Genomic DNA, 14,293 nt, shown 5'->3' with positions numbered 1-14,293 from the left:
GCAAAGTGTCAATTTTAACATGTTTTAATTATCTATATTGTATTTTGAGCTAAAACTTCACATGTGTACTCTGTGAACACCAAAGATTTATTTTACATCTTAAAAAAGTCATGGCCCCCCTAATAATTCTGTCCCTGCAACAGAGATACAGAAACACTCAATTAAACTAAAAGTAAGATAATTGTTTACCCCAAAATAAACGTGTTTAATTATTCAAAAATGTACTTTCTGTGAAGCACCTTAAGGTGAATTTAAAAAAAAATCTTCACACATTTCAAGTGTAGAGAGGAAATGCTACATATGTTGCGCCAGCATGCTTAATAATGATCCCTATCAGATTTAACATAACGCAAGAGGGCTCCTCTATTATTCGATTTCAAATCTTCAATGAAAGACAAGATTTTCAGTCAATATGACCACATTTTCAGCCTGTTTGACATAAAATACTATCGACTAGGTTTTGATTTGGACTACAGTAACATGGACATTTATAATTTTTTTGTCCTTGACATGAAAATAGAATCAGACTGACTAGCAGACTATAGCATATCAGAAACCTACTGAATAATTTTACCTTTTTAAGCTAGTTTTTCACCGTCACATGCATAGCTAGATTTTCAAAAAGCTAAGAAAATCTCTTGCAATTTTCCAAATACAACACCATTATAAATCCTCACTCTGTATTTACTAACCCCACTGATATTTTCTCAAGATGTCTGATTCTATTGTTAAACAACATGTTTGTTAAACGGTCCATTTCACAACCTCTTTTGCAAAATCTTTTGAAGGTTGATTATCAGTATGAACGGCATCTACAGTACCTAATGGCTTATACAACTCACTGTAGAACCTAGAAGGCAGTTTAGAGTACATTTAAATGCACTAAAGAGCCATTATGCTCAGGTGCAGAAATAGTTGGCAGGTATACAAACAACAAATCTCACTAAAACTGAAGCAGTCTAATCAAAATTACAGACTATAAGACTTTTGCTATGATAGACGCAGGTTATAAAAGCTCTGACCCAAAATACACTAATACATAGAAAACATTTTCCTGTCTAAGAAATAATCCTATTGGTTTGTGGCTAGGTTTTATTATTTTGACTTTCCTAGACCAAAACTACTGCAAGTTCAAATAGAGAAAAACTCTGTCCGCTGGGAATTAGAGTATGTGTGTCTCTGTACAGATAAACAGAGCAGGAACTTAATAGAAAGGTGAATGGTGCATTCAGCCCTTACTGCGAATATAATAAAACTGTTTAGACAATTTTATGCCACTTTTCACTGTTCGTAACTATAGTTCTGTCCTCTCTACTGGATCCTCTATTGACAGCTGTCAACATATCACACTTGATGACAGAATTAGTGAAGAGATCCATGCATATAAATGCGAGATAGCTAATGCATATTCTCTCCCAGAGGGGGAATGGGAACATGTGTCAAGCCGAGCCAACGCTCGGTTAATGCAACCTGTCAGCAGAGAGCGCAAACCTCTCACGTCCCATTCCCCATTCATGACTGACAGCAGACGTGATGGGAAGAAAGACACTGGGTCTTTGACGACCTGTGCATTGAAAATGTGACTTTGTTAGCTACAGCAAAAAGGCACGAGGGAAAATGGTTGTGTTTAGCCATTTAATTATGTGCCTGTTATGTTAGCATCAGAGTGTGTGTGTTTCAATTCTATGTTCTTGTGAAAAAAAGAATGTATGTGTTATTGTCTGAAAATCAAAACAGACTGCAAAGAGCAGTATGAAATGACTGTATAAAAAATACTTTCTTAACTTTGTCAATGTTGCTTGATATAAGCATGTCACCTCACACTTTCAATCATTTATTTTTCTTTCAATATAATCCAATTATATTGGCAATTACAGTTTTACCCAATTATATAGGCACTTGAAAGTGTTGCAGTCAGTCACATTTTTTAGTTTAGCCTGCTTTGAAAAGTGCTGTGCACTGTTGCTTAGTGGACTAACTGGATACTCTTGCATGAGATGCAACCGCTAATAATGTGAATCAGTCAAAAAGGGCATTGAGGTCATTCAATGCCTGGGGCTTATAGCAAATGTGATCATCACTCTTCATAGTAAGTAAAAAAAAAAAACTCACCATCATCTTCTCAAATAGGTCAATGATCTCTTTCTCCGACAGGTTCCATGAGCGTTCGTCAAAAAGTGGCTGGGGCACGGGCAGCTCTGTCTGGGGGGAGAGAGGGTCCGTGGGGTGCTGGATGAGGAGCTTCTCCTTCTTCGTGCCTTGCTTTCGAAAACTGGTGATTCGGTCACGCTGGAGAAACACAGTTTTGAGCAAAGTAAAAAACTTGTCGACATGTCAAATGCAGAGGTGTTAAGTACTAAAGTATTTTTTTTACCTTAATCAAGAACATTTTTCAAGTATCTATACTTTATTAAAGTGTTTATCTTTTACTTTGCTACATTCTTAAAGCATAACACCTCTGGACAAATGTTAAACTGGATTAACATATAAATTCAGCAGCACGTGTGAATGTAAATGCTGTGCTAGCTTTCTAAAAAACTGACAGTTCTGTGTAGTTACTAAAAGTTTAAAAATACAGTTCAAAGCATAAAGCTTGACATCTACCTTACCTGCACACTTGTCACTTTACCTGTTCAATCTGCATTTTTAAAGGAGCATATGCTCTCTATTTAAAGCACAAGGGAGGTTTTACCTGTGGCATCTTTCCACTTGTTCATATTCAATTTACAGTCATATTGAATACAGAGACAATTTCACAGACAGCATTCTGAACTACATTAGATGGGTAGACGTGACTACAGCATATTAAGGTTATATTTAATTAGAGAGAAATGCAAGAGACTTCTGCCAGTGTTTCAGTCACAGGTTACTGGCTTAGAAAGAGTAAAAAACAGATCATGCACCAGTCACTGTTAGTTTGTCATCGAAAATGTGGAGGGAACATGCTTTTACGGATGACATCGAAACAAATGACAACTATAAGATCAGGAGAAACACTGTTAAAACTGAAGTGTTCAAGGAGAGACCAAAGTCAAACAGGAGACAAGGTCTGACAACTTATCTTAAATGATTGCATCAAGTTGCCATGTGTCGACTTGAACTCCAGCGTACTGACCTGAAGTGCACTTTAGACTGATTGATTATGACAGACCTGATGAAAAGGTGATAGAAAAACTATTTTGCTCTGCATTTTGTCTTTGATCTCCCTTTTCCGATCACTTCACTTTAACAAATCTCCTGCAGTCATGGTGAAGATGAGGACGAGAATAAAATGAGACAAGAATAAAAAAGGCACACAAAATAAAAGAGAAACACCTTACCATGTCATCAGCCAATGTTTTAATGTGTATGTTCTGTTGAAGGGAAGGGACAACATAGAAATGAGAGCCAATGGAATAACCGCTGTTTATGTGTGCTATAGAGAGGGCTTACAGAAACCATAACCACATGCAATTAAAGATAGATATCTGAAAAAATCTTGCAGGAGAGGAGACCATGAACAAACAACTAAATAAAGCATGGACAGTCAACCCCGCTGTCGGTGCAAGTCTGCAGGCCGTTGTCATTAAAAGTTTCTTCTAGATCAGGAGTTTTCAAACTGTGATCAGGACCCAACTTGTGGTTCGCAAAGTGATATAAAGTGGGTCATGAAAGTCACTTGGCAGTTGTGATGAATGACACAGAAAACAGTTTAGTGCAATTAATGACTAGTAGTAACAAGGATTTTGATGTCTCACTATAAGGTTTCTTATAATTGTAATTTTACCTAAGCATAATTTTTATAATAATGTCCCCTCTATAATGACCCTTGTGTGCATCTGACCTGACTAAAAACAAACAAAACAATCACAGCTCTTACAGGTGCTTGTAAAGGCATTTCTCAACAGATAAATATAGACTACATTCAATAAAAAGCCAACTTAGAACTACTTCTATCTTTTACTTCTGTCTTTTTTTTGTGCTAGGCCTCGGCGGTAGTGATCAACCAATACTGACTTTTTTATAACCGATACTAAATATTTGGAAGCTTATGTGCCTGATAACCAATTTACCGTTATACTTCTGTTTTTAAAACAATTACTACAACACTACCAAACTGAATAAGCCCTTCTAATAATAACAATCACTTCCTCTTTGCATGCAAGGTAATAAATAGAGGGGTCTAAAAGAGTACAGAATAACTCGCTGGTCGCTGGATAATATTAATTTAATAATTAATATCACTGAAATAATACATTGGACAATACAGAAAAGTAACAAACAGAACAGTTTATATATCAATGCATTTCTTAACCTGTATTTTATGTCAGAATAATCAGTATTTTGTTGTTATAAAATGGCTGTATTTATGCATTAACTGAAACAAACTGCGATAGCTCACAGAGGTAATAATTAATTAATTTTCACAGACATTTATATTTAGATGTTTTTAGCGAAGTAATGTTTTGCTAGTAAATGTTAATAGTACTAATATAATAAGGCTACATGGAGAGCAAAGAGTGACAAGTGTAACGTTACATGTGGTGGCTGTGCTTCAGCCTGCAACATGTTGAGTGAACATAAACGTAATTTTATGAGGTTATTGATGAGCTTAAATAGCAGAAAAATGTATTTAATTCAGCGTTTTTATTTCCCACAAGCATTCATTTATATCTGTTTCATTCATGTAAATCGACGCCGTTATTTTCGTCAGAATTTGATACGTGACTCAGTGAGTTTGTCTCTATTTCTTAGCCAAGCTGCATAGATTATCGCATAGAATATCTGAGTCGATTTTCCTCGATTTTGAACACGATTTTGCCTAGCTTCTCGGTGAACTAAGGATCTGTGTAATAAATGCCGCTCCATCTGAAAGCAGCTGATGGCGATTTACTTCTAATCACGGAACCAGCTTTACTGATGAAACAAGCATGAGAATCGCAGGCGATTTTTTTTGCACAGCCCTAATTGTTGTTGTCGTCTCCTCTCCTCAGACACGGTGATGAAATGGCAGTCCAGCACACAATTCTTAAAATGGCCACAAGATGGTGCCGTTTATCGGTCAATCCGATTTTACAAAACAGATACCCGATAATAGCAAATTGCTTAAATATCGGGGGAATACTGCAAAACATATATATTGTTTAAGCTCTACTGGGCGGTATGATGGTATATTCCATTACCGTGAAATTAAATGTCAGACGAAACAGATTTTTCTATTCCGCAGAAAGTACATAATTGGGCGTGGCTAACTATGCACTCCCCCATGTTAAGGCTGAGTGTGACAGAGAAACATGTAAAATAATCCACTCATAACAAATAAATGAGTAATTTCTATTATTTCATATTAAGTGCCACTGAATCCATGCACCGTGGGTCTCTTCCTCTCTCTCTCTTTCTCCATTTCTGTGCTTGGCACAAAAGTCACACACATGAGCTGCATCGCAAAATAAAGAAAGCACTTCTCGTACCTAATGCTAATAGTTTTAAACTTTTCAAAACTTTAAGCAAGTTAGGACAAAACTCGCGTTCATATCAGTGACGCATTAGCAGCTGGAGCGATGTAGTTTGACACGCTGTTTGATCATATACAGACATCTTTGATCAGAAAGATGAGAAAGAGATGCAATGTTTAAGGTCTAAAAGAAAGTAAAGAGAAACAAGACCTCCATAAAACAGACTTCATGGTCATCGCCTCGTAGCACCTGTGATATTTATAATATCCATATCGATCCATCTATCATATACAGCTATTTATCCTGCCTGTGTGTTTGTGCATATATTCATTCCAGTTCATTTTAAATATTTCCTATTTTCAAATGTACTGTATGCATAGGTGTTTTTACACTGGGGACGCTGGGGACATGTCCCCACCACTTTTTGAAAGCATTTGGTAAAAATGTTCAGAAAAATCAAGCGATGCTTAAAACTGGTTTTGTGGTCCAGGGTCACATATGTTGCGTTGTATGCTTATGGTGTGTTTTCTTTTACATATGTTATGAAATTCATTGTAATCATTGACTAAATGCGCTGCTGTGTTTTCTACGATATGGTGCTTTGGCACTGTTCGGTTGAGCTGGTGTTGCAGGGACTGTTACATGTGTTCAGTCGACATTGTTGAGGGTCTTGTTGTTGACTGGCCTACGCTATGCCCATTTTTGATGCACCGTTATTCAATATTTTTTTCCGTCCTGCAGTAATGTTTTTTATCTAATCTTTTGTCCCCACCACTTTTCTACACAAACGGACGCCCCTGACTGTATGAATGAATACAAAATACAATGCATATTATATCTTTAAACGTCCATAAAATAAATAAATGATTTAAAAAACAGATTCTGTCTATCGAGACTAAATCTGTGGTTATTTTCTGGGCATTTTCACTTTAACACTAACACTGACTTGCCTAAATTTTAAAACTGTGGTGAGCATTTAGTTAAAGCTATAGTAAGTGACACATTTCTTCAAATTTTTATATTCCAAAAAATATATAAGCTGAAAAGCATATATACACAGTGAAATATACCATTACCATGAAATAAAATGAATAATTTTGTGAAATGGATTTTTGTTCATACCGCCCACCCCTACTTTGTAGCTGTCAAGAATCAATGTGAGGGTTATAAGCATAGTGTAATACTTATAAGGGAGGGGGGATGATGTGCAATAATAGTCATGAGTATAAATTATATGCAGCAGCCATATCACCCCATAGCCCAAGACTAGTTGCCCACTGAATCGAAGTATGCTTGAGCCTGGTCAGTAGCTACTCGGATGGGAGACCTCCTTGGAAAGCTAGGTTGCTGCTGGTGGTGTTAGTGAGAGGGGGGCTCACCCTATGGTCAGTGTGGGTCAGTGTGGGTCCTAACACCCCAGAATAGTGATGGGGGCACTATACTGTCAAAAAGCACTGTTCTTTGGATGAGACGTTAAACCGAGGTCCTGACCCTAGTCAAAAATTCCAGGATGTCTTTCGAAAAAGAGTAGGGGTGTGCCCCCGCATCCTGGCCAAACTTGCCCATTGGCCTACTTATCATCCCCTCATATACTAATTGGCGTTATCACTCTGTCTCCTCTCCACTAATAAGCCCGGGTGTGATGGGTGTTCTGGCGCAATATGGCTGCCGTCACATCATCAAGGTGGATGCTGCACATCGATGGTGGTTGAGAAGAATCCCCCTTCATATGTAAAGTGCTTTGAGTGTGTGAGTTTAATATTATTACTATTATTATTATTATTATTAAATTAACTATCTCGTTGCATGAAGGTAGCTAACCCATGCACTGAATTAAAGATCTATTCAATCCCGGACAGTCTGACCTCACCCAATACAAATTATACAACACTTCTTCCTCCTCTCCCCTCTTCTAAAAAATATGCATTTTATCTCCCACAGCAGGGAAAGGGATTTTAAAGAAAGAGAACATAGGGGTAGAGATGAGACTTCATATTACTGTGCGGCAGGAAAAGAAAAGTAATGAGGAGAAATCTACAGAGGAGTTGCAACAAAGGCAAATTTCCCACAGGTTTGCTCATATTCCGGCAAATCCAACACTATCACTCAGCCCCCCGGCCCTGCTCTTACCTAGCCATTATCGCACTGCCCCAGGGCTGCAGGATGCACACTGACTTGGCAAAAGCTGAGGTGGGAAGGGCAGTGTGATTAGAGTTAACAAGAATTGAGGCGTGTCATGGGAGTGAATAGTATATAGTAATACACTAACTTTTATAACAAAGGATGTTTAATACTGTAAATGTGTCATAAAGAGGTTTAAAGTCTCCTCTAAAGATCTAAAGCCCAAAACAAACTTGCTTGCATAGACTTGTTTTAACGGAAAGATATTGTTAAAATAATAATGACTGAATTGGGATTATTGTATTACAGATCCAACGGCCTGAAGAGGATTCGTAGACTAAGGCTCCATATAACACTGACGTGCATTTGTTATTAAACCTAATTAAAATCCTAAAATTTAATTAAAAACAACTTAACAACTTCACATAATTGCATTTTGACTCCAGGGTTGGTCATTAATATTGCAGCTAGACAACACATCAGACAGTCAACAGGGGCAAATATTGCATTATGAGTTAATGACATATCTTCAGGACAACAGAACTTTATTAAATTCTTTATCAAAATAAAGCTTTATTCATTACAGAACTCCCAAAACCCCAAAATAGCATTATTAACACAGCCCCCCCGGCCCCTTAATAGAGAGCGACATAAATTGCAGTAGCACAGGTCAACACATATTGCTGCTACTTATGCGCAAGTAAATGATTATGTTAACTAATTGTGAACACAGGAGACCAGAGAGCTCCACTAACACATTATTTACTAAATGCAAGTGCAATACAAACATGTGGAACTATTATATGTTCATCCACTAGGTGGCACAAACCAACCAACATAACCAACAACTCTTCAATCAATACAAAAACAATCATTCCTAAACTTCCCTGAATGTTTTAAAGAAGATAGAGTACCTCCCCGCTAGATTACACCATCTGCCTCACAGGCCATTTTTAGAAACATTCTGGAAACTAGAAAATGGAAGCAGAAGACCAATAAAAAGGTGTTGCACATGCTTCCTGGGAAATCCGGTTATTCTAATTAGTCATAATTATACCTGAACAAAGGAGCATTTGAACCTCTAACAGTTCTTGGCAACTTGCAGTCACACCATCTTGAGAACAGAGCTCGTCAGCCAAAAGCTCCTTGTATTCTTGCACACTTCACATTGAGATGTTTTAATTAAATACAGAGACATGGAGAGTAGGTCAACCCTTCATCTGACTTTATCATACACTGTCAGTACAAATATCAGGTTAGGTAAATAAATTATTATTATATATATAAGATCCGACTCTGCAGCTCATTGTGGACCATCAAGATGCAGATAATCCTACAGTACAGTAAAACCCAGTACAACCTTGGTCAAATATCAGCATTGCTGTACTATTGTGGAAAGCTCACAAAAGCTTTGACCACTACTGTGTGCTGCTAGAATCAACATTAATTGTTGGATATATTTGCCAACAGAGTCTACAAGCTAACAGGATACCAAACAATGGTCCAGCGGGAAAAGACACAATAGTGATAGCACACATGGTGACAATGGCACATGTCAGGTAAATTAATTATTCTGCTTTCCAACTGGAAATACTTTAATGATTTTTCTTCTTATTTTAATGCATAGATTCAGGATTATTCATATTATTAATAATAAAAAAATTAATATTGGAGCTATAAATCTACAATAGGGCTATCAATTTAGTGCAATATTTGTGAAAAAAATGTAAACAAATACAAAAACAGCCAACAATCATTCTGGGTGAACAGTTTTTTTTTAGGACATGTAAGCCTATCTGTTTCCTGGGATTCAAACCTTTATAATTTATATATATTCTATGCTTTGTTCTGCCAGAATAATGTGATGTCTTTAAATGATCATTATTTAATTCATTGTGATTTATTAATAACCATTCCATGTAATTAATTTGACAACAATTTTCTCACAGTCCTAGTAATTATTTATTAAGATAAGCATTATTAATCATATTTTTACACTGCCAATAGCAAAGTTTTTCCTATGGTAAAAACAGCGTACACATCAGGGTACACTAGCTCGACCTGATTTTGTGAGAGTGAGAGATGTCCTCAGGGCAACTTATTGTGTTGACCTAAGGACTTATTGTGTTGTGCTGACCTAAGGACAACATTTTTGTAAAAATCCTAAAATACCCCAAACCCCAACCATAATTAAACTAGTGCTGCACAATTAATCGCATCGCAATCGCAATCGCGATGTCAGCCTGTGCAATTATATGACAGCAAAATGTTGCAATTATATTAAATAAATAAATGTGTGCACTTGTTAAAGCCCCACTGTGTAGGATCTACTCCCATCTAGCGGTAAAGCTCTATATGACAACCAACTGATTATTAGTTTCTAGCCCCCCCCATTCGGAACGCGTTTTAACTAGTACGGTGGCCCTGTCATGCCAAGGTTAACATGGCTTCCAGTAGCTAAAGCAAAAGCAATGAAAAAAATGAACAATTTGCATTGTCCTTTGCCTGTGATCCGTCAAAGCACACAGATTTATGTTAAACATGTAAAAAGTCTGATTGTCATGATATGTCCGCTTAAAATCACATAAGTTACAAAAAGCAATCATAAACGTAGCTTAGACACTCCTTTTTCATCCACGCGAGGAAAAATATCACAGGGGCTGTTAAACTTGGTATTAAGATGTGTTTTCATCGATCAGATCACAAGTGGACGAGAGAGAGACATTACGTTTACACTTGGTGTTTAAATCGGTCTCTTTTTGTCCATTTTCGACCGCTTCTCTTCAGATTACTGAGGAGATGGTCTGTGGACCAGTTCCTCTCCTGTCATTTACTCATGAGCTAGAGTAATGACGGGTTTAAATGGACGCGAACTAATATGTCAGAGTCCAATGCTTATGTTTAAGTAAACGTTACATGTCCGTGTATATGTAAGAGCTTTCTCTGATATTGGTAATAAGATCGCTCAACTTTCACACGCTTGTAAAATGAAACGAAAGACGCGCAGATCAGACGCTTTTATCAATGAAAGGCTAAAAATAGCGCTGTACACCGTGTGTTTGTGTTAGAGTTCAGAAAAGATGAAAAACATTTATCTCAGTACCTCAGATTACATAAATGGGCGGAGAGACGGCGTGTGGCTGTTCCAAGACATTAAACCACATGAACGTTTACACTAACAAGTGTTACGCATACCCATGCTATAGTTAGCCAAGGAACTATAAAACTTCAAGTTTACAACATAAACTGTATAGATGTAAACGAATATGCTGAATTACCTGTGGTGAAGATAGAAAGTAACTTGAGTCCAATGAGCCCCATCTTGGAAAACTAACTCCAATATTGACTTTGGTCTTGATGTTTTTCCTGTCGCGTTGTCGTTTAAAATCCCTGTTTCGCTTCCTTGGCGACTTGTTTTAATGTCCTCGAGAATAGTTCTTCAACAGGCTTTCAAAGCATTAGATCGCAGGTTTATCACGGCGTGCGGCCGAAGGATTCAGTCTAACGCAGGTCGCATATCCGGGCTGCATACGTCATCAAGCCTGGTTTATTTAAATTAACTGAGCATTACATTCGCAAGTCATAAGCATATTACATCAATTTACAATTAACTAAGAATAAATGTCAGCTTTATAATTGTTAATATTCTGAAATAAGACTGTCTTGATGACGTATACCGCCTACACATGCAACCTCCGTAGGCTTCAGCTCGCGGCCAGCTTGAGTGTGCTCTGAAAGCGCGAAAGGCGGAGCTTGAATTTCAGGAATGTCCCTCGTCGGCGAATGTATTTCAAAGATGGAGGCACAACATGGATTCAGCCAGAGAGCGCTACGGCGGTATGTATTTTAAATAGCAGATTCTACACTTACGAGAATACTTTCATTAGTGGGGTGGAAGTAATTACACATGAATGAGCACATACTTTTGGAAGAAAACATGGGTTTTTGCTAAGAATTAACTAAAAAAAGTACACACTGGAGCTTTAACACAAACTTTCTGATAACAGTTTGATGATTTTCCTTGCTGTTTAAAAAAAAGAAAGAAAAATGAACAAAAACGGCAGTGCACGTGTGGCATGTACGTGTGTGGTGTGCTTCGTCACTTATACCAGAGCGAAGATGAATGCAGAGGAGGTTGACTGTGATCTGGTAGCTAAAAAAAAACTCTATGTCTGTTGTATGGCGGTATTTTGGATTTAGGATTACTGACACTGAGCAGTTGCTACATCACTTGGCAATACGAAAACATTTCTAGTTTTACAAATACAAATTTTAGCCAAACTGTGTGTGGATTTTTTTTAAAACCCATCAAGTTGACTCATGATACCATTTAGTATAATCGCAATCGCACATCGCAATTTTAGCATCAATAACCGCAATGGGAAAAATTACCCAAATCGTGCAGCCCTAAATTAAACCCTAAACATAATGTTGATGTTGGCAAAATTTAGGAGAGCCGGTACTCATGCTTTATTATACTTTAGGGTTCAAGGCAAAGATTTTTTATACTTGTCCTGAAGGGCCCAGTGGTTCCGGTTTTCACTTGCCCTGCCAAAATTTTCACTTTCCCCAATAAAAAAATGTCAATGACATAAGAAAATAATAATTCAAAAGTCAAATATAATTGTATACATATGCAACAGACGGAAAAAGTCTCCCAATGTATCTGCTTTACCTGTAAACTGACAGCAAACTGTTCAAAATATTGCATCGTTCCTTTCGTCGTGTTTTACCCAAGTAAATGTCTGCTTTCAAGATGTTAAATAATATACATTGATGAAAAATAGGGATGCACGATATTTCGGCCGACATATCATTATCGGCCGATAACTGCTTATTTTTAATATTATCGGTTATCGGTCTGATAGCAAAATTAGGCCGATAAATGAAAGCCGATAAATGATGGATTATTTCGGTTTGTTGAACCACTTCACTTGCTCATTGCTGGCCATGTGGAGTTTTGATTGGTGCTTTCTGTGACATAGCACGAAGATGACACGTGATGTGGGCTTAAGAAGAGTATGCTAGTCTAGCGCAAAGACAAGATGTCCACGGTCTGGGAGTTTTTCATTGTGAAATTAATATGAATATTTATCGGCCTATATATACTGTATATATATATATATATATATATATATATATATATATATATATATATATATATATATATATATATATATATATATATATATATATATATATATATATATATATATATATATATATTTATACAACAGTTCTTTCTGGTTCTCGAATCTGATTGGCTAAGAGCTATGCGATATTGTGCTGATAACGGCACTGTAACCGCATCACCTTTCGTATCAGTCCGCCACCTAGTGAATGGAGGTCCTAAGCAGGCTCATCTCTGAATGGAAAAACACAGACGCGCTGTTTTGAATCACTCTCCGTGTGTCTCATTAGTTTACTTGCTCATAAATCAGTCTGTGAATCCCCAATCGGAAGTAATTATTCTGTCAAAGATCAGCGCTCTTGGATGTTACGTTAAAGTTAATGGGAGAAATGTCTTGTCACATCGTGTGGACGATTAACACTTGGAAATAGGAATATAAACACTCGTTTTTTTCTGGAGCTATATCTTTTATCAGAACGCGAAAACACCGTGGAACTGCAGGTAAGCACCCCAGCTTTTAAATGTGGACATTGATCATTTACTTTATCGTGACGTGACTATTAAAACATGTTATGAGATATCGCCACTGGTATATTTATAAGCAGCATGCAAAAACATCTCTCTGACACTTATAAAAAACCGTTTTGTATAGTACTGACAAGAACAAAGTTTAATAATAATCGAGTGCTCGTATCGCGTTAAGATTAAATGAGAAAGCAATAGTAACGTTATACAAGTATAGTTTTATTAACTTTTACCTCACGCCAAAACAATAACAACACAAAAGACACTAAATATGAATAAAAAAAACAAGAAATAGTTTGATCATGACACCAAATACTGCTGATTTGGTCTCATTTTGACGATCATAAACAAACAAGGCCAACACGAGAGCCAGGGTATCTCTGTCAGAGATGTAGCCCAGAGAGGGCGGTGGTCAGCGGAGCGAGTGAACACAGACGTCCGTTCATGCTTTGGTTCTCATTCGTACCGAATCTCAGTAAGCAAACGTTCAAACAGGCGCTATCTTTACTAATCGACTGCAGATTTAAATATAATACATATACATTCTCGACTGAACTAATCTTAAAACTACACTTTGTGACCAAGAAACGGTAATATAAAGTAACGGCTTTTCCGTCCATTGAGTTATTATGAGATTCAAAGCAGCCGGAAGTTTTACCTGTCATTCTGGCCGCCCTCAAATCCGTGGCGGAAGAAGTAGTTCTCAAACAAAGAGGCTTTTAAAATAACTCCGTTGTTGTTTTCTAGTTTTCGTTTTTCAAACGTGTGCCGTCGAACTGTTGTATAAAAGCCATATCGCTCTCGGAGTCGTGTGATATAGCTCTATATCATCACGGCTGTGATTGCCTCCGGCACTCGGCCTACGGCCTCGTGCCTCTGGCCTAATCACAGCCGTGATGATATAGAGCTATATCACACTCCTACTCGAGCGATAGTGCTTAAATATATATCGGTTATCGGTCCCCAAATATAAAGAGTTATCGGCCAAAATTTCCATATCGGTGCATCCCTAATGAAAATAATATATTTGAGTGACTGAGTGTGAAGCACTGGCCTGACTTTTTACTGGCCCAAACATCTT

At 37.3% G+C, this 14,293-nt stretch overlaps 1 protein-coding gene across 8 annotated transcripts in view; it reads right to left on the bottom strand.

Annotated features, from left to right (window-relative positions):
* The window catches only part of diaph2 (diaphanous-related formin 2), a 505,065-nt gene that overhangs the window by 475,392 nt on the left and 15,380 nt on the right, over positions 1-14,293 (bottom strand). For 7 of the 8 annotated variants that reach the window (XM_065273074.2, XM_065273073.2, XM_065273078.2 and 4 more), the window contains exons 3-4: positions 3,321-3,353; positions 2,113-2,289 (exon numbers count right to left, since the gene is read on the bottom strand). In XM_065273074.2, coding sequence (XP_065129146.2) covers positions 2,113-2,289; positions 3,321-3,353 — 210 coding nt within the window. The remainder of the gene's footprint in view (positions 1-2,112; positions 2,290-3,320; positions 3,354-14,293) is intronic. The other variant, XM_065273077.2, reaches the window with a different exon arrangement.

This window comes from Paramisgurnus dabryanus, chromosome 16 (genome assembly GCF_030506205.2).
Source record: "Paramisgurnus dabryanus chromosome 16, PD_genome_1.1, whole genome shotgun sequence".
Taxonomy (NCBI): Eukaryota; Metazoa; Chordata; class Actinopteri; order Cypriniformes; family Cobitidae; genus Paramisgurnus; species Paramisgurnus dabryanus.
Note: the sequence above shows the minus strand (reverse complement) of the source record. Positions and strands in the feature narration are given on the sequence as shown.